Source organism: Strigops habroptila, chromosome 5 (genome assembly GCF_004027225.2).
Source record: "Strigops habroptila isolate Jane chromosome 5, bStrHab1.2.pri, whole genome shotgun sequence".
Lineage (NCBI taxonomy): Eukaryota > Metazoa > Chordata > Aves > Psittaciformes > Psittacidae > Strigops > Strigops habroptila.
The window spans coordinates 46,930,794-46,952,858 of record NC_044281.2 but is presented as its reverse complement, the minus strand read 5'-3'; the positions used below and the strand labels follow the sequence as shown (position 1 = coordinate 46,952,858).

General features: G+C 40.3%; 1 protein-coding gene across 9 annotated transcripts in view; it reads right to left on the bottom strand.

Annotated features, from left to right (window-relative positions):
• The window catches only part of LRP1B (LDL receptor related protein 1B), a 752,766-nt gene extending 736,759 nt beyond the window's left edge, over positions 1–16,007 (bottom strand). For all 9 annotated transcript variants that reach the window (XM_030487472.1, XM_030487474.1, XM_030487475.1 and 6 more), the window contains exon 1: positions 15,892–16,007. In XM_030487472.1, coding sequence (XP_030343332.1) covers positions 15,892–15,973 — 82 coding nt within the window. In that variant the 5' untranslated portion in view covers positions 15,974–16,007. The remainder of the gene's footprint in view (positions 1–15,891) is intronic.
• Between the last annotated feature and the right edge of the window lie 6,058 nt (positions 16,008–22,065).

Here is a 22,065-nt window from a genome sequence, read left to right as displayed (position 1 = left end):
GGAGAGGGACTTTTTACATGGGTGTGTAGGGATAGGACGAGGGGGCATGGCTTTAAACTGACAGAGGGTAGATTCAGATTAGATATTAGGAAGAAGTTACTTACCGTGAAGGTGGTGAGACACATTATTAAATTCAGATATTTGCTATTTTTTTTTTTTCCCCTTTCTTTAAGGTACTAGTATCGACATTATTCTGGACTAATACTGAGGTTCAAAGCCTTGGGCTCGTATCTACCTTAGCCACATTTAACCATGCAAAAGCTGGTATTACAGAAGAACAGAGTCAGTGGAGAAAAGTAGGGATGGGGTGAATTGGTTTCTGAGAGGACAGGCTCCTCACTCTCCTACCGGGGAACCTACATGACTTGGGCAGGGAGCAGCAGTAAAGCAAATACAGCCTCAGTGCCTGTCCAGGCATCCCAACAGCTGACACCTTTTGCACTGCAGGCAGCAGAAGCAGCCTGACTGCTGGCTTCTGTACTGGGATTTACCTCCATATTAACCTCTCAGACTCAATGAACAGCTTCCTGAGAGATATAACTGAATGATTTAACATCTTTGAGATACCGATACACATTATACACGGCACAGCCACAGACCACAGCCAGCTGCTCTGAAGAGGCAAATCATTGTGCCCACCTACATGGCTGCATTGTAATGGGAATGCCTGTATTCCTATGAGTTGCCTTAGTACATAGTAAATAATTTCCACCCATTGAGAAGTTCTCCAACATGAAGAAAAAAGGCCCCAAACATTTCCACTGTAAACAGAAAAAAAAGACTGCAGTGTATGTGCCTGTTCTTTCTGTAAATCTTCTGACTTAGTCCTTAGAGCATCATTCAAAATCACCACTGAGTTAACACCTTGTTGTTCCTTTAACTTGTCAAACCATGAATTGCTATTAACATTTCAGAAATGAAAGCAGAAATAAACAGTGTAGACTGACAAAACCTCAACTGCATTACTGGGAGAATAGAAATACAAAGTGCTGGACATAAATTCTACTAAAAGGGAAGTTTTAAAATGCACTCACAAAAGTTGCTGTAATATGTGAGGTGATAGAGGGTATTTCGAAGTGGTATGTATGCTGCCTGAAGCTGAGCTGTCATAGCAACAACCTCATTAAAGCACCCCTCTTGGGAGTGTTAACCTGTATTCCGACTGTTGGAAAGATGTCATTTATAATGGAACTTGATTAAGAGTCAAAGTACAGTAGACTTGCAGAAAAGTGAAATTGCTAATTTAAGGAATTCACAAAGGAGCACAAGTATCATACCAAACACCTGTGAATAATTTGGCTTCTACCCTTGTAATCTTTCATTCCCTGAAACCACCACCAGAATGTCAGTCTTTTAGGCCTATGATTTGCAAGTTACCGGCAATTCCTCTTTCCTCCTCATCACCCCCCACCCCCCCAACTAGTGCTCAGGATGTGGCTCTTCTTATCTTTTATTACCCCTACATACAAGGCATCACCATGTCACCTGCTCACCCTAATTTTCTCCAGCTCTTACACTGAGCTCCTACTGCAACAATTTACAACCCGCAGCCAATACTGCAGCTGGATCTGCTCCATTCCTCTACTTCACCACTCTTAAGGCTCTTCCTTTGGTGCCCACCTTTCCCCACAAAACAGTTATTCATGTGAACATTTCGATCTTTAGAAAGAAAGATCTGCCAGTCTCCAGAGCTGCCTTGATACGGTACTTGTCACTTCTATAACAGAGTGGCTATGCAGCAACCAAATATATTAATACATATTTGGATTGCACTTTTTAAAGCTCTATAATTTAGTAACTTTAATTGACAGCAATAACACCTAAGTACAATACATTTTTGGAAGGCCCTTTCAGTTTTTATAGGAGTAGAGAAAATACTAAATGAAAAATGAAAGAAAACTGCACCGCTTAGTAAATGAGTCATTAACCTTTCAACCTGAGCACTACTGCTTTAAGCCTGAACAGAGGGACTGCAAGAGCTCCAGCAGTTGTGAGAGATATCAAAGTTAATTCAGTAGGTTTTATTTGCCTGTTGGCAGCACAATAACCTAAAACCTGAGCTATTTCATGTGATGCCAGTGATGTGACCTTGAGTGACAAATACTGAATTTTTCTTTTATGCTAGCAGCTCCCCAAACAGCTGCAGCAGCCTTGGAGTCCATGGATGAGCACTCCCAAGGGAAGCAAGGAGAGGGACCACCTCCATTAAAGCACAGAAACTCCTAGTTTAAACTTCTAGGCATCCCAGAAAGACTCAGGGCTCACAGTTCACACTGTTCTAACCCAAGACTGCTTGACAAATTTTATGAAAGTCTAAATTTAAATCAGCTCTCCAAAAAGACAATACACTTTTTTTCCTTCATTAAATCTTGCAAGGCATTAAACCACAAACTTGATTCAAACTCTTGTAAAAATTTTAAGACTTGCAGCTCCTATATTTTGATCACAGCTTACAGTGTCACTTCAAATAACAATAGAGGGAATAAGTAATAAAAGTGTCTGTGCAGTGTGACTTGCATAAAATAGGTTATTTACATTGGGCTGGCAGTATATCTTAAGTTTAAAAGAAAACAGCTGCTCATATTTTCACTTATCTCTTAGTTATCCCACACAGACACACTTACCAGAAGATATTCCTGCTATGCTTATAAAATAAATACTAATTTTCTTCTTATCACTTTCTTTTAATTACAAAATACAGTTATTATAGTTTCTTGTAACAAAACAGACTATCTTCACAGTTCAAGATATGATTTTATCAGGTACATGTGAAGCTGTGCAGGCTTCCTGTATTTTAATGTGTTTATTTGCTGTTGGCAGAGTTGTACAAGAGTGTGCTTGAAGCCAGTTGCAACTTACAGATTTTTCAATTAAAAAGGAGAAATATTGGCCAGACAGTTAATTAAATGGCACAGGGACATTTGTTTTTCCCTTTTCACAAATTCCAGCTAGTATTCCAAAACTGTATTAGGTGCCCCAACGACACCAAAACCCAATAAATCTTCATTTATTGTCAGTAGATTTCTAACCTGGTGTTTTAAACAACTTGATGAATATATTTTAGCAGAATATATTAGCTGGGCTGATTTAATAAAAGGGATATTGGTGGAGCCTTTTTTGTTCCTTCATACAGGGCAGAGCCCAGCTGAGAGCACTCAGGGAGTGCTTCCTTGGGTTTTCCTTTTTCAGCAATATCTTTGCTTTTCCTGGGACACACTTTCTCCTCCCTGGGCTATTACTAGCCAGTCTTTTTCAACTCTCTGCCACAAAAACTTAAGGGTGATCTCAAGCTTTAGCATTATCCACTTGATGGGAGCATGGAAAAAGTAACCTCAGCTCCAACAGCTATATTACCATGCCCAAGGTCTGCTCAGGTTTCCCCTCCCAGTTTTACTCTTCATTTGGTTCAAAGTCAACATAAATTGAAGATGGTCACCTGGCAGGTGACAGGGAAAGAGGTCTCAAGAGTGGGCACATACCCCAGGCAAGAGCCACAATGTGGCACAGCTGGGCAGATCACAGAGGTGCATCCCTGACAACTGGAATAGCATCACCAGCATACACCACTTCAGCACAGAAGGCATTCCTGTGTCTCAGATCAGATTATTTGGCAATCATAGGGCTACTAGGGACCAAGAGAGAAGGACAAAGGGGAGATACTTTCTTCCCCACTCTATAACCCTTAAGATCAGCCTAAAACATGCTGCTTTTTTTTTTCTTAAGAATGCATTTAAACATGTACTTATTTTTGTTCAAAGAACTAACCCTGTTCCTGATGCCTACCTCACTTATACAATAAACTTGAACATGCCCATGAGCAACCCTGTTCTACCACGAGCACAGGCAGACACCCAACTCCAATCTTTCCTGCCATGCTTTACTTAATCCTAGCTGTTCATGTATTTTCCTTTAAAAATTATATTGCCCCAGCCACTTCCACAGAAAAGCCTGCAACAGGAAGGCAGAAGGCCTAAACTTGGGAAGTATATGAGCACTGCTGACCTAATGGCAAGTACATGTTAAGTGGTGTTTTTCCCCCCCAGGTATGGGTATGCATATTGTTACCAACTAATGAAATTCATACACATACCTCCTACTCACTGCTTTTGAAGGATATCCTTTTGGATGGTTTGTGTTCCATCAGACTTTGACATCTAAGAACATATTAGTCTGCTTTTAATTCCCTCTTCTAATTAGAACCAATGTTCACGTTATTGAGAGAATTAAGATCAATATTAATGAGCGTTTGGACTATGTTAGTAGACAATCTCAGCCCACAGCTGTAAAGTCCTCTGGCTTAGTTTACCAGGGTTTTGGTTTTGTCTGTTGGTTTTAAACACTAACAGATTTCTCTTTAAAAATGGTAGGTCTAACTATGCATTCAAGCTGACCAATTTTGAAAACTCGGTTTGTACCAGTAGTTATACACACTTGCTGCTAAAAATCTATAAAGATTAGAGTACTCTACAAAATACAGTTTTGAGGGATGTGCTTACGTTAAACATAACCAATTGCTTTAAAGGGCAACAATTTCCACAGCACAAAGTTCACAGATTTACCCACACGTCCCAAATGCAAACATTATCTGCAAAGTCCATATGCTTTGTATTTCACAAAAGCTTTGCAGAATACATTTAACATAAGAGAAAACAGTTCGGTTTTATTCTTCATCTTTTTGACAGAAAGGTGTCAATAGAAAGATGGCAACAAGAAAGCTAACTGTAGCTCATGCAACTTTATTACTGAAGTACAGGGGGATTACTTTGTGTTATTAAAACATCACTGCACTACTGCTGAATTTTTTTTCCTTACAGTGGCAGCAATTCCTAGTAGGATGAGCTGCTTTAAACCTTCAGTTATTTATCAGTGGCAAAAAAAAAAAAAAAGTTTAAGGCAAAAATAAGGCAGGTGAATGTAAAATATACCCATGCAGACCTGAAGTCCCAGAGGATGTTACCATTCATTTCTATAAAAATTAGATCTTTGTTACCCATGAATTCTTCACTAATACATTCACACCCAAAAGCAAGTGCTTCGAGGAGGCTCCTATATTTTCAGGAAAGAGGAAAGGAGGTTGATTTCCCCATGGCTTATAAAAGACAGTACTTGCACATGCCAAATGTTACTGCTTATCTCTTCAACTATTCAGCAATACAAGCTCCTTCTGGTTCAGAAGCACTGTGGAAACTGTTAGGGTTTCTTTGTACTGGACATGGCTTTTGTTGCTCACTACTAAATAAAATAATCTTGTTATTTAACCAGTAACCCTCCTCACCACACACTTCTAGTCTGTTTGTTTCCCTGAGGCTGCAATCCCAAATGAAAGCAGCATTCATGAGGCAACTGTATCCTCAAATGCTGTTACTGTCTGATAAACTCTGCAGCACCTGGTCACCTGAAGCTGTAAGAACTTTTCCCAGGCATGAGATTTTGTAAATTTGATAGAGGAAAAAGAAAAATATTCCTACTCTAAGTGCCAATGTGAAATCAGAAGCAAACAAGTAAAATTCCAATTCCGCTTGCCCACAGTACAAGCGCTAAGTCCATGGCCAGGGTATGCTTCTCAGGTGTCACATGAAAGACAAACTTAGGTGGGGCAACTTTTCCACTCAACACAAAACAGAATAGCAAACAGAATGAAACATAAAAGGGATTATTTTTCTTTTTTTAATAAAAATGTATACACAATCAGGTAGTGGTTACCACTCCAGGATGACCATCCTCAGCAGAGAGGTATTTGTGCCCCAAAATCAGAAAAAGAGTCATTGGCTGGCTTCAAGAGCAAGCACTCTGCAGTGCTAATTTACTTCTAGGGCCACCAAGGATATGCTCTGCTATCTTTAGAATAAAAAAGAAAAAAAAAAAAAAAACCGCAAATAAAACTGGCTACTGTGGGGCTAAACAGACTGTTCATCCATTATGCTCTGACATTTTTCATTAAGATATATAAACTTGTAGAAGACACTCTCAAATTTGCATATTTGTATCATGCTTTTAATAGACACAAACAGCCTTTTATAATGCACTTAAATTACTTTGAGTGGCTGAATTAGCAAATGCGATGCAGAAGCAGAATCCAAGTTTTGCCATACCCACTAGCTCTTTAGTGCTTATTTTATGCAAATGCTTTTAGTTATATTCTTAAGATTCACAGCCACTTAAGTTCTCCTGAATTTCAGTCTTTTACTGGTTGTCGTCAGAGCACCAGTCAACAACAGAATGGCAATCACTAAGTTTAGCTATATTACAACTCTCTGCAAGGCATTTTTGACACAGCATGATACTATTGTGAGAAGACATGCCACTGTAAATCAGTGCAGCTTCATTGAGGAGCATTTAACAGTTCTGACAAAATCATAACATGGTTCACAGTGTTTTACTCATTACTGAATATTGCTAGTTGGTTAGGGGTTCTGCTGTTTTCAGTAAAAGAAACAAATGTTATCACAGAAAGTATGAATTGTACCAAGAATATTCCACAGCAAAGGTAGCAATGGCATTAGAAATCTAAGCAGGTTTTATATGATCAAATGTGCTTTAAATACTAAGCCTCACAGTTTGTATTGGAGCAGTATTTCAGAATTTTGTCCTCATCTGTTGACAACCATCTGCTTCAAACTTATCACCCTACGAGTGCCCAAAATTGGGCATTGACAGGCAGCACTTCTACACAGAAAGGAAACTACTCACAAGACAAAGTAAGTGACAAAGGCTGGAGACCTGGGCATAGATGCCTAGAAATCTGGGGAAAATAAGAAAATTACAGAAACCTAGATCTGACACTCTCCCGCGATATTAGTTGGAGATGCAGTCTGCAGGTCTCTGAAAACATATAAGTGGCAGATTAGCCAACACCAATTCTCCGGAGGAGTATAATCTACAGAGTAAATAGGTAATATTGTGTACTGTCAACTCTGTTCAAGTCACAGCCATTCGAAACTCAGAGAAAGAAATGTAATGTAGTGAGTGCAAGCTGAGGAATTCATTCAGATGGGTCTGGACATACACGCTGACCTGAATAGCTGGCTCCAATTTGAAGAAATGTGATAATGGACCACTGGAGTCAGGGCATAAGATTTTGTACTTATTTGCTGTACTTAATAATAGTACCTTTCACAGCTCTCCCTATATATCCAAAGTTTTATATACATGCAACACATTCTCATAGAAGTGGCTTATAGCAGCACTATACCATTAACTGCTGCAGCTCAGGCTGGATCCCAAGACACTGCCTGCAAAATATCTTCTTGCTACAACATAGTCATGCTCTGTTTCTACCAAAGGCATAAAGGCAATTCAACCCACCAAGCTGTGGGCTGGGGACAGTGCTTTAGTTCTCACATTTCCGTAGTCTTAACTTGCTCCACCTCCCTTTATATGGTTTAATATTGCAGCCTCAAATATTTTACCTAAGACTACCATATTAAGATACTACCATGAAGAAAATATTCACTGTTCACTGTTCTTTCTATAATCTGAATGTAAGAATAAACCACTGGGGTTATAACATGGGACCTAAAAGGAATTAATTCAGTTTTGCAGCCTCTTTCCCTTGCTTCCAGTCCCTAACGTCACTACCCGCAAGCACTTCTAAAACACCAACTTTGATACAGTTACATAATAAGTGCATTTTAAACCAAATGTTTCTGATGAACCTGGAAGACAGGCCAGTTCCCCTCCAGGCGGTACATGGTTAGCACTACTGGAGAACACACAGGTTTGACCCATCCCTAGTTATGCTTTATGAAATACTGCTGGGGAAAAAAGAAAAAAAGCTACTTTAAGATAGGACTCAAAAAGAAGTCAAGTATTCTCATCCCTGGATAAGTCTGCAAAGGTTCATAGGGAACTGACGTGCTGCATGAAAAAGTATCACCTTGACATTCTTTCCACATCACCATAACCAAGACAAATTTTTCATGATGAAAAGTGTAACACTTCCTCTAGAAAACTAGTAGCTCTGTTTGCATTACACAGAACTAGGTTTAACTAACCTAACGACTTCCAAGGAGTAGACCATACACACCTTTGCATATTGATCTGTCTAGAATTTCCTCTTGTTTTCAGACCTAGTGGTCTGTTTGCAAAAAGTGATTTTTTTTTTTACATAAGAAATTATCAATTTTATTATTAAAAATAAATACCTTATGTAGTAACACATCTCCTAGAGGATTATTACAAACTGAGAAAGGAGAGCAGTAACAACTTTGATCCATATATTTTAAAATTAGATGTGGGAAAAATAAAAGTGGGTTCAGTTTAAGAAACCCAGGCAAAACTGAATCAAAAAGATCACAGGAAATATGTATTTCTTGCAGAAAAGCCATAGGACAATGCAGACAATTTAATTAAAGGTCCTCTAAGACTTTAATATTTTTAGACCATTTTAATAAAATTGTCCAAAAGTTCCCATACACTTAATGTAGCCTGATCCTACAACCACCAAGGACACAAAGAATCCACTGACTACAGTGATGTTGATTCAGGTTTGTAATAGATTTGTTAGCACAGTAAAACATAAATAAAAACTGTTCTTCTCCAGGGAAGAAAAGAGTCTCACTAGCAAATGACATACTTTCATTCCATAAGCACAGAGTTTTACACAAATACTGATATACTTTGGGTAAATCAGTGTGTGTTTGCATATGCAAAAGAGCATCCAACTAGGTATGATCTTACTTTTGCTCTCTCCTCTTCACAGTATTTACAAGCAAAGAGAGGCAGGTGTTTTGGGGAAACCTACCTATCATCTAGAAAATTACTGTGACTTTTCATTATCATCTTGTATTAGTGTAACTTTTTTTAACCTGTATTTTTATAACTAGAAAACACTACAGTGTTTCTCCAAAAAGGTTCATTGGAACAAGGACATATCAGAAGTTGTAGCACTGTGATATTTCCAGTGTCTTAGAATTATTCAGAAGAACTATGAGGAAAAATACCTTCCTGCGTGTTAAGGGAGGTGGAAACCCATGTGGTCTCTACCACATCACAGCCTCTGAGAATAGTGTAAGTAGCAGCCCAAACTATTTGACAATATCGAATTGTATTTGTAAAATTGCTGATGAGTATTTTTGCTAGTTTTCAGGTAGGTAAGTTAAAATCATAAAGCATTATATGAAAGTTGCCTGAGTATTTTTGCTGGAGTGTATATATGTTAACAGAACAGCCTGTCTCCTTGACAGAACACCTCCCATGAAAAGTACTGCATTTGCAAAGTATTTGCATCAGCATTTGTCTTGCACACAGTCTATCCCCACCCCAGTATACCACTGAAAAAAAACCCTAAAACTGCACCTTTTCATTCTCCAAGAGCTCTACAGTAGTGAAAACCTTGAGGAATTATACATATTATTCTTATTCCGAAAGCTTAACTTTCATACTTTCATCTTATACCACTTACCCTGTTACATTTGAAGCATAAGTCCCTAAATAATGTCATGCACAAAAGTTACCAAGAGACATCCTACTGACGACCATGCAATAGATGAACAGATGGTCCAAAACAATTGATATTATAAATAACAGGGAAATAGGTACAGTCTTATTTCTTAAGTGAAGACGAGTTTCAACAGTTTGGCTCCTCTGGAAGAACACATCATTTAGTGGGACACAGCACACTAGGTGTTCAGGAACATCCAGCGGGTGTTGAAAGCACATTTTGAAATTCAATGTACCACATCTAGAACTTGTAATACTGTAATCTATTTTTCTAACCTCAGAGAATTAAACTGTATTTCTAACTGAATAGAAATAAAAATCTTAAACTGTACCTCACTTCCAGACTGGCATTACATCATCTTTAAAAAGACCTCTTACTTAGTAGTAGATTCTATGTATTGCAGTGTTCTGTTCTCAATACGCCACTGCAATTTATTGCAAAACGGTCAATAAAAATGTGGTTGCTAATGACATACAACCTTCTTTCTAGCATTCAACTCTACCCTTGGATTGGTAGGGTTCATGAACACCACACAGAGCCCAATTCTAATCCTGTATTTACATACTGCTTGGGATGCAACAACATATGTAATAACAAAACATAATAGACTCACATAAGACTTTCCAGGTCCATAGAAAGATCTTACTCCTGCTATGAGGATCTCACAAATTCAATCAGATTAGTGAATATAGTGAACATATTACTGGCAAAAGCATGTGTTTGCCTCTCTAATGATCCTTCCCAGTTCCCATTAAATCTAATTAAAAGGCACTGAGTTTTATTGGAATTCCATTACTGAGGTCCAACCCTACTTGCACACAGCCTGGCACCCACAGGAAATGACCCTTCCCCACCCCACAGAGGCTCCGGAGCATCCTCACATGCACAAAGGAAAGGCACCCTTGTCGGCAGGATCACAGCTGCATTGGGTGGCCGATTTTACAGTAACAAGTCCTGGTTATTTCACTTTACCAATTAGCTAAAAATGAAGATTCTGCTTCACAGCACTAGGAAGTTTTGATGCTTCTTGGCAATTTTCTGCATTATTGTCAACTGACTAGCTAGCTGGAATATAACTATATTTACAAATATTTTACAAATCTCTTTTCAATAGATGTGTCTTTTCCTTTAAATTCTAACTAATTAAAAAACAAACTAGTGCGTTGGACAGAAGGTGCACAGTCATTATTTGACCAATTTTATTCTTTTTTAAATCCAATTAGTCCCTAATTGCACTTACAAATTTAGGACCTAGTTCTACAATGTGTACACTTAGCCCAAACTGACACTAAATACAGACTCAATAGTTTGTATGGCTTGCATAAAAATAGCCAAGTTCTGGTATTTTCATCTTCATGGTTCATCATTGAGAATGTTTTGGCTAAGTGCAGTTAAAAAGAATTCTCAAAACAATTTTTTTTAATTGCATTTGAAGGAACAAGACTATTAAAGAAGAGATTAACGCATATGAACTAGACAAAAGCAACAACATGCTGGGATATAAAGTATGCTATTTCAATGAAACCAATGTTCTACTATCTAAATTACTAGCATTTCTACAGATAGCCAGAATTCTAAATTCACAAATTAAAATTATGTACATCCTTTAGAGTCAATACGATAGAGAAACCTATTTTCTTCCACTGCAAAGAACAGATAAAAGGACCTCTAATGAGGCGCTAGAGAAACAGCACTTGCAAGCTGCAGACTGAAGTCAGTGTGAGCTTTGCCACTTTCTTTAAATGCAAGAAAGATTCGGGTCCATATGAACCTCAAAGGTATGACACATGCTAGAATTTACATAGCAGCAGCCACGTAACACTTCAGTAGAACCACCGTATGAAGCAAGAGCTTTTCTCTAAGTCTTTGGAGGACAGCTACTGCAACCTGCAGGAATATCAGCAGAAACTGTATGAGAACTTAGTAAAAAGGTTTGCTACAAAACAAGTCTACAAATCTTTTCACATCAAACACGTAGGTTTGCAAATGCATTTTACCCTTTTAAACAGCTTGTATGTTTCTACACCACTTTTCATTATACTAAAGCTCTCCAAAACCACTGAACTTAAAGTAACTATCTAGGTAAGAAAGAATCTGCATGTCAGTTCACAGATAACCACACATACAGTTTGTGCAGATTCCAGAAGCATCAGGGTTTTGTGCATGCAATCACATACTCAGAGGGCATCTATGCATCACCAACTGCCTGTAAAACCAGTCACTGTAATAACACCTGTGGACATCTCCTCACAATTTCTGTCTTTAATTACTTCTTATCACACATCCTTTTAAGCATTGTCCTAAATTCCTCATTATATTTTCACCCTCCCCCATAGTCTTACCTCTCCAATGATAGTTCTTAAGTAATATTATTCTTCGGAATAAATAAATGGCAATGTCACTGTGACCTTGGAAGCATTTTTTGCACATAAGATACTAATACTTATTATGTAGGTTCAAGACATAACTTAAGTATGAGAACATATACCTCCGTAAGTATAGCACTGAAACAGCCTTTTTTTTTTTTTTCCCCCCGAGAATACTTTCCAACAGATGGCCAAGCTGGAGCTCAGCCTGGTGAAGTAGAGCAGTGCTTGGTACACCCAGTTTCAAGCACTAAACTACAATAACAAGATAGTTGTAAAGCCTTCTAGTGGAGTCACCACTGCCTGCTGTGACACCTTACCAGGGATTGAAGGCCATCAGCAATCATCACAAAGAGACATTTATTTCACCTGGTTTGTGTTTCTGCTACCACGGTGAGTAATCCAAACTCACACCAGCTGAACCTTAAACCTGAAAATTCCATTTAAAAGTAATTTGTTTCCAGCCTTCACTTAAATATGGTCAAGGGACACTGTGAAAACAATAAATTCCCTGATAAGTAGAACAAAGACAGAAGTTTTGGAAGTGTTTGTGACTCTAGAGAGTAGTAATGTTCATGAAAAAAAATGTATTTCCTTCTTTATAACAGCTTAAAAATTAAAAAAAAAAAAAATAAAAAATTGAATATGTGATATTCCATTGTTCAGGGAACTTGAGTTTTAAGTTACCCGACAATGTTTTCTCATTCAGTATAAAGTCTACCTTACAGGAGGACATCTTGCAAGACTTTGCTGATGAGCTGCTTCACCACACCAGCACCTGAACAACAGATCCAGAACACTAAAACCACACATGAAAGAATCTGTCAGCAAGTTAGCACTTCAATGCTGCCAACATCAGTGATCTGCCACCAAACCCAAACAAACCCACAGCTTCACCACAGACTGTAAGCCAGTTAATAACAAGCAATGCACTCATCAAGAGCACTGTGGTACACATATCACTGACAACGCCACACATTTGTGAAGATTACCTAAATCAAGCTGTTATCTGGGGCATCTATATAATTTGGACAATCTCTAGGCGATCATGTCAGTCAGTACAGTGGATTCATGTAATGCTGTTCTGCAGCACAGAGACACAAAACCCAAACAAGTATAACAAAACAAAAAAAAAAAAAGGGGGGGGGGGGAAGAGAAAAAAAAAAAAGGGGGCGGGGGGGTGGAGGAGCCTAGGCATGAAGCCAAGGTGAAGCTCCAAGGGTGGAGAGGGCTGTGGGAAGGAAATTTACCCACCAGAGCTACAGAGCACCTTCAACTCAAGAGCACCCAGGAGGCGGAGATGGGACTTGTGTGAAGTTCCCTGCATGTCTTTAGGGAGAGCAGGTAACAAGTGCAGTCTTCTCAGCTTCACAAGCTGTCAGCAAGGTTTTTCTCAGGCTTCTAAAACTCATTCATTCCAACAGTTGCAACTCCTTCACAGGACAACTGCAAGAAAATCTGGGTCCATGAGCTTCTTCAGGAAGAGACCAAGTGAAGCATAAGGAAATCAGACCTCTCCATGGCTTAAATTGTACAACCTCAACTGCGGAACTTCTCCCTTACCTATCACCCTCCTGGCTAGATTCCCTTCTCCTCACTTCCTTTTTCTGTCTCGTTTTCAACATCCCATCTCCATATTACTTTCTCTTCCCAATTATATATATGTAAAATAAAATTAGAGTTCTATCCTGGCTCCGGACAGACCTCAGAGACTGGAAGATTTTCACTGTATTACAAGCCTAGAAAAAAGGTTTAGGTAAGAGGTGCCCCCCCACCTTTTTTTTTCTTCTTCCCTGATGTTATCCACTGGTCTAATAGGAGGTGTTACCTCTCCCTACAGCACCTCACTAACATTTTATATTACCATGGCTACCACAACGCTGCTATTAACACAACCCATGACATTTTCCCAATTCTCTTATTACCAATGGTGAGCCTCAGTGCATTCCAAATTTCAGTGCCTTTCACATACATTAAGCTGAGCATGCTCCAGTGACTCAATTTCCTCCTGTACAGGAAAATCAGCTTGGTATGGTCAATTTTTGCAGCGTATCATAAAGTTTATCTGATGTCCAAATGTAATTCTCTTGCTGGCTGCCTCATCCTGAATCCCTTTCAGGTTGAAACCACTTGACATTTTTTAAACAAAATGCCTTTTAAGTCCTAATTTGTACTTCACTAGGTTTTGATAAGATATGACATTATGATATGATGAGTTAGTTGATTCTAAGTAAATTTGATTTATCCCACTTTTTGGTCTGGTATGACTTACAAGGATGTTGCCTTTTAAGATGGGACTGATTTTAATGTAAGCTGACAGCCCTTTTTTTTTGTGAAACACTAAATCAGAGCAAGGTAACTATGAAAACAAAACAAAGGAAAAAAGCAAAATTTAAACACCAGAAATTAATATTCATGAATAACTGGCACCTCCTTATCTCCATCAAGAAAGACTGAGTGACAAATCAGTTTCCAGAACAATTTCACAAATCCTTTGAAAGTTTGATTTTTATTCATAAAATCAGATGCATGCTACAGCTGCTGTAATGTAATCTGACCATTTTGTGAACACCATGGAAAGTTCTTGAAATATTTTCCATCAAACAAGCACTATCACGAACACGAATCTTCATGTACCAAAGTAAAAGCATATGTACCCTACATAAAACTGAAAGATTTTCTAAGACCCTTTCCTATCTGGCTGTTCAGTTGCTCTTATATTGAAGACTACCCTCATTGCTTTGCAATATCCTTGTACCTTACGATGCAGTGTTTCAAACGTGCAAGTTTGTGATGCTGCAGCTATACTTCTCTTTGATAGGCAGTTATTTCTCATTTTTAAAGCATGCATCTCTTATGTAATTTTGTCAGCTAGGTGGGAAAGGGACCAGAGAGGTTTGGCAGTTCGACTGAAGCAAAGACCTATATCCAAGACTGACTTACTATCTAGAGGCATCCGCACTAGCCCAAACGAGTTGCAAGCAGTTAGTAAACAATTTAGTAGGTAGTGTGTACGTGACGGAGAGGAGCTGGATACATAACAGCGAGAAATCAGTGCTTTACAGAGTTTTATTTCTACTGAAGTCTAGCTAAATCCTCGCAGACTGGGTACAACAACATTCAGAGCAGTCTCATTCATGAGACCAGGCAGTTTTCAAACTGAAGGGCTGCAAAGAAGCCGACAGACTATTTTCTGGTTAGCAGCGTTTCTACAGCGGTAGGAACGCCTGAGTCAGAGCGGCACGCTGCCGTGGCGGCACCTGAGCAGAGCAGAAGCGGAGCTTAACCTGTACTTAGAAAATATTCGATTTAAACACCTCCAAGGAAAATGAGAAAGGGCTGGCAAGCGTAGAAAATGCGACAAGAAATCCTGAGACTAACTCCGGCAGGACGACCACTAGCTACCCTCTGATCATAGCCGCCTTCTGGGGAAAAAAAAAAAAAAAAAATAAAAATTGAGAGACTTGCAACTTCGGAAATTTTCCGCACCTGGGCTAAGGGCTCCTGAGCTCCTTCTTCCTCGCCGCTGCCCCCGAGGCCGGCAGGGACCCGTTGCCTAAATATAAGCCCAGGTACCAACCGGATGGTAACTTCGCAGGATTAAGAGAAGGAACTTTCGCAGCGCTCAGGAGGGCGGCGGGCACTGGCCATGCCCGCGGTACCCAGCCCTGGGAGCGCCGGCTGGCATCGCTCCTGCTAGCAATGGGGACCCCACGGCCGGGCTAGATCCCGCAGCTGATTAACTCCTCATAGCGCAGCGCTAAGTGGGAGCCCGTGACTTCAAACCGATCACCGCGGGGCACACCCGTCCGCCAAACCCCTGTCCCCATTCACTTGTCGCCGCTCTGGAGCTCGCCCCGTCCTAGTTCCACAAGGAGCCGCAGCCCAGCGCAGTGCTGCCGGCACCCAAGTTTGCACGGAGCGCTCCGCGGCCACGCATCGCGGAAGGGCAGGGAGGCGCGCAAGGCACCGCGGCGGAAAAACTTCCCGGGGAGAATCCGACACCGGCGGAAAGTTCAGCGGGCGGCGCGGAAGGGCGAGCCCCGGCGCCCCGCTGCGCGCCTCGCCACGGGCGCGCCTTACCTCCGCGGACCCCAGCTGCAAGCACCGCAGCGACGGGCGGTAATCCCCAGAGCGTCGCCAGGGCCAGGAGGAACACGAACATCGCGGCGACCGCGCCGCGGCAAGAGCAAACCTGCCGGCCCTTCAACCAGCCGCGTACGCGGAGCCTCTGCGGGAGCCGCCGCCGCGCCGTCACTTTTCAACGCGGAGCGCGGCTGGGCTCGCCTCACGCAGCGAGCGGGCAGCGCGGGGCGCCGCCGGCCCGCAGCGCCGCGCTCCGCCCCGCCCCGCGCACCACCCCCCCCCTGCCGCCGGCCCGCCCCCCGCACCGCGCCCGCGGAGCGGCAGGCGAGAAGCCGGTCTGTGCGCGCGGGGGCCGCGGCCGCGTGTCGTTCCCGTCTGTCCTGCCTCGCTGGGCTTGTTTTTTAGCAGTTTTTGAGATAATTTTTTTAGATTCCCAAAGACAAACCGCCGGAAGGTGTGGGTGGCACGGCGGTGAGTCAGCAGAAATTAAAATAGATTAAAAAAGCACCGCCACAAACCCCCGTGCTTTATTAAGCTGCAGGGATGAAAGTGCCGTGAGGCGGCTACGCAGGTTTGTAAACACAAAGTTGACATCCAAAGCAGCTCAGGCACACTTGGCTGAACAGTGCTTCCTGAGGTACGTCCACGCAGGCCACGAGCTCACACCTAGTGTTTGGTCCCTGCTTCATGCTGCCGAATTGTAAGTTTAATTTTATGTAAGAGTATTACCTTGGATGTGTCACAGAACACAGGGTTTGCTTATCACATTTTCACATACATGAGGGTTTTTTAAACCAGGCCCTTTAACAGATGAAAGGTGATAAAGCTTTTATATCATCCTCAGATATGTGTTTCCTCTAAAGACAGTAAGGTGCTAAAATCAGCTGCTGAGACCTTTACTTTTCAAGGGTAAAACCTCAGTCCTTCTAACTTCATGTTTATATTCCCCAACACAAAACCTAAATGCCTTTTATATGAAGCAGTACAGCCAAAAGGCTTCTGCAGCAGAAAGGCCAGGCAATGCTGAAGGGCAGAGTAACACACAACCTAGGAGAAATATAAAGTATCTAACTATTTCTGCTGAAAAAGGGGAAGGACCCCAGGATACACTTTCCCAAGAACTCAGTAGTCCATTCCTGGTCTCACGGCCTGGCAGGACTCAGGGGGTTGCTGTTAACTTTATTACTGCAAACAATTTACAGCTGAGGAAAAAAACCCAGTTGGATCCAATTCTGCATTTATCTATTCTCTTTAAAGGCTATGTAATTCCTCCACACTGAATTAGTATTTGTGCAGCTGTAACTGAGCAGAATTATAGATCCCAGTGTAGAAAACCTTTGCTGATACAGAAATGAGCAGGTCTGAATTCAGGTGAAAAAAATCTGGCAGTGATCATGGTCTTGGAAATCAGTTGCTTTCATAACCAAAATGAAGTCATGCAGGTGTCCCACTGAAATGTTATTCCACCGCATATCCTGATGAGATCGCTTTGCTTCCTTCTGTAAACCACTAGAGCCACCTATATGGCTCTTACATGTAAATTACAATTTTATTTGAGCAACCTTTTACATTTCAGATATGAAAGTATGTAGATGCTAGAGCCAAATGAGATCATGTGGGAAGGAAAGCCAGGGAATACCAAGTTGTGAGGAACTCCTGCTCAAATCAGTGACATTTCCCACATGCCAGTACTGTCACATGGTATAAAGAAACACATATTCGCAAGTGAACATGCTGTCCCTGTATTCTTGGGATATGGAACTGTCTTTACAAAATTGCCTTCTTTCATCTTGACTTCTTGCATCTCCTGCAAAAGCTTCAAGATCTGCGAGGTTACAAGTGGTCATGCTTTTCCCCCAAACATTATCTGTTAATTGGCGTGCTGCCCTTTCGTGTCTTCTCACAAAAACACCTCAACTAAAATCCTACTTTTCAACCATCTGATGCTTTATTTCCAATTTACTCCCTGTTCTTATTCTATACTTATTTAACAACAGTCCTTCTATTCTACTTGAATAATTGCCTTTAATGATATGGTGCAATTTACTGCCCATTTTAAACATTAACATTTATGAGAATCTTTGAAGAATTAATTGATCTTGCTTTCAATACTGCAGATCACATATGCACATACACTTATTAAAATATTTAAATAATATTTATAATAAAAGTCACTGGCCTCCTTGTTTACAGGACATAAAGTGTCAATACAGAGTATGCAGTCAGAATTATGACTAAAAATGAAATTACCTGTAAGTATTCATTTGTCAAATTGCTGCCTAAAAACGTAGCTTGCTTTAAGATAGCGCTATGAGGCAATAATTATCCTAGAAGCCTGGTTTTAAAATACAGGCTGTTGAACAAATAAAAGTTGACCTTTGATAAATCACTCTCAGCTTCATTTCCATTAAATATCACTCGCTATCAAGTGATGGAGTGGTAGGACATCTCTATATGACGGGATGGAAAGACTTCAACAGTACAGTGCAAATACATAGGAGTAACTGGCATTCTCATATTTCCTTCACACCTCAAAATAAAATAAAGCAGCACCGAGAGCTGTATGAAAGTTTTAATGTGTATCTTCTATGAATAAACCTAAAAGCATTTGCTGAAGGGACCAGATAGAAAATCGAAGCCAGTATCTATGCATATAATTCAAACACTTTAAGCAATCACCTGCTGTATAACATGCTCTTCCTATACCTCAGACCCGAGAAAAACATAAAGGAAATGGAGATTTTAGCTGGATATAGTTTCTGTGATTCCAGCTTCCCTGCTGTTGTTTGTCTGCACACAACTTCATTCAGATTTCTGCATGATAGGTGAAGATAGAGACATGCAGGACTAGTGGCAGATACACAGATCAGGAACCAGATCAGTTTTCAAATATTTATTGAAGTCTCCAGCCACTTGTGTTTGAAAAAAAATGAACCAGAAGCACCAGGGAGTTGAACTGAGAACAAGTACGGAGAGAGACAGAAAGGAATTGAGCGTGTAGAAATGTCTTTTCCTTGCTACAGCCAAAAATGTTAATTATACAGGAGACTAGAGTGAAGAACTTGCTGGACAGAAAAATCAAAGTTAAAACTGCTGCTAGAGATCTGTTGCTCCTACAGTGCTTTACAACTTCTTCCTCCTAATCAGAGTTATTAACACTGACAGGTAAAATAAATGAATTCATCAAGCTATAGAATATTATGAAATCTCTTATTGAGATAAATTAAACAAAGTAGCACCAATCATTTGTACTTGCTGGTATAGCTCAACACAGGAATGTTAATTATCAGCCAAAGGTAATTCTGACTTTAGTCACTATGAAACTACTTCCATTGCCTCACTGAAAATTGGTTTATGCCATTACTTATTTATTGTATATCAGCCATGTCCTTTGAGAAGTGCATGGGCAAGTAAGGACGGTGACATCAACGATTCCCCCACTGCCCAATGTGACAGGGGGTGAGTTAGAGGATGCTGCAGGATGTGGGGTGGTAGGTACAGATGTTGCTGGCGATGTGTGCAGCCCTTTGGAGAGCCTCGCAGGTGCTCAGCCGAGTTGCTAGGGGATGGTGCTGGCAGTTGGTCTGAAGGCGGTCGGGTGCCCTGCCCTGTCCCACCAGACAGAGAAAAGTTGCCAGGCAGCAGATGACACAGGAGCAGAAAGAAGGAATAAAGCATTTGAGAGGAGCGAGAAGAGAAGAAAGACCAAAGATTAAAAAAAGAACCCATTCTACCAGAATTGAAGGTTTTGCATTACAAGCTGTCTCTACTGGAGAAAACATCCCTAAAGGAATTTTTCATTACTGCAGTGCAACAGTGGTTTCATTATTAAAGACTATCTGAATGTGCATCTCCATCAGTTGCTGGAAAAGTTCTTCATGTGTGAGCTATAATGTATATATTTGCATACCAAGTGCCATGAATGGAAATTGTTGCATGGCATTTGAGATGTTTTGGCATGGTTTTGATAAATAAATTGGGAGGAATTAGAAAACACATGAAAATGGATCAGTGGGAAGACCTGCCACGCAAGTGCGGTGCTAAACAATAACTGCAACAAGAAAAACCCAAAGTCCTAAACCTGGAAAGCATCATCCTGATCTGTTCCTAATCTCCATCTTCTGACTGTTGTAAAGAAATTCCGTTAGATCATTTTGCTTGCAAATACTTGAGAGATGGTACTGGACCATATGCCAGATCAAGTTAAATGCAATGCACTAATGCAAGTCTGTTCAAGACAAGGCAGCCGAACACCGGCTTCTGGTACCCAGACATCTGCTTGGGAGAAGTGACATTTCACAGTTAACTGGATATGCTTTAGCAAAGACATAAATGGGAGATCTTAATGCTGATTGTAAGGTTTGTTTCTCATAAAAATAGGCTCATAAAAGTTATTAGAACAGAAAAGAACTCATCACCTTTTGAAGTCTACTTAAAGGACAATTGTGAGGAAAAAAATAAAAAGAAAAATCCCTTTCAAAAGAAACTTTCAAATTATTTTATTACTCAATAAATTAAGTTGCTTATATAAAACAGGCCAACTTCCTTACCTGGCATCCTGCTGTACTCAGAGGTGCTGCACCAATGTGCAGCAACAGATTAAATTTATTTCCAGTAAGTGAAGTAGAAACTCCTTGTCCAAAAAAATAATGTTTATGGCCGATGCTGAGGAAAAGTAGAAAAAAGAGAGAAAAATATCTCCCATGGTAAAATTTGTGTCCAGACCATGTAACATATTAACCAGTTCAAAGTACTTCTTCCTCCAGTTTATCCCAAAATAAATATACTCTGTAGTTGCAGGTACCATCAAAAAAATTATCTTTGTTTAATAGGAAGTGATTTTCCAAGACAGTGGACACCTTGAGTTCATCTTACAAATACCCGTGAGCACATCCTTAAAGGTAAACACAAATTTGTTCTACATCATTAGTCCTGAAGGTCCAATTACTGAAATGATTGGAATTTGGGCACCTGAGTACCTCTACAGTACTACCAAGGGCTGGCAGAAGTAGCCAGTCCTACCAGTAATAACTTTGGGTTAATTCCATAGATCATAACATTCACACAGAACATAATCAGAAATCTACAGGAAGACTGCCTACGGAGATAACTCACCTTTTTTTTTTTTTTTTTGGTAGATCCCAATGCAATGTGAAGCAAAGCATACAGCTTCACCTACCTCTTCCCCCCCCCCCCCCCCCCCCCCCCGCTAAATATGGCATCAGGAAAAACCTAGTGAGATCTTTCTCAGTGATAGCAAGTTATTAAAATAATAATAATACATAATGGATAATGTAGTTTGACAGAAGTCATTATCTATTTTCACAATCTCCTGTTAGGTTTACATGTTTCACTGCTCTTAAGGAGCACATATTTGCCATTTGCCAGAACCTCAGAAACTAGAATAAATACTTAAAAAACAAGTTTGGGGTTTTTTTTAAGACTTACATCTGACATTACTGAAATCGCAGAGAATTTGTGCCATTTAATATGCATTGTAATAGATCCTGCTATGCCATAGATCAATCATGTATTCACAATCATGCATCACATCATGAAGAAAAAGAGGGTATACAGCACAAATAGGTGTGACAAACCTGGGAAGCTTGTGGTTATCTGACATGCCCTGGAAATATGTAAATCACTTCTCCGTATGACAATAAATTAAATTAAATGATAATAAACTTACTTATAAAAAAGGTAAAGTTGCTAGTATCTCTTGTGTATCAGCTCCACATGCAAAAAGTATCTCATTTTGGAGCAAAGCAGGGATATCACTTTGCATTTCTTGATGTGGTGTTATATTTTAGATGCTTTTCCCAAGGGAAGGGCTCCCTTTCCATCCCAAAGATATCTCTACATTGCTTGATCCATCCCAAAGATACCTCTACATTGCTAGATAATTTACCCTTCTTGATAAATGTCGAACACAAGCATTATAGAAGTCTATATGAATGCTTTCCTTCTGGAACAACCATTTCTTCTCCAGAGAAGCTGAATTTTAGTACTTAGATGAGGTTTAGCCCTACAGCTACCGGTGCATCGTACCAATCTCTGTCCCAGCCCTATTGCATTGCAGCGGCATCAGTGCTGCCTGGCCAGGCATGAGAGCTCCTGTTTACTATTCAAACTTCCTTTAACATTTCCTTTAGGAAAAATTAGTAGCATTTA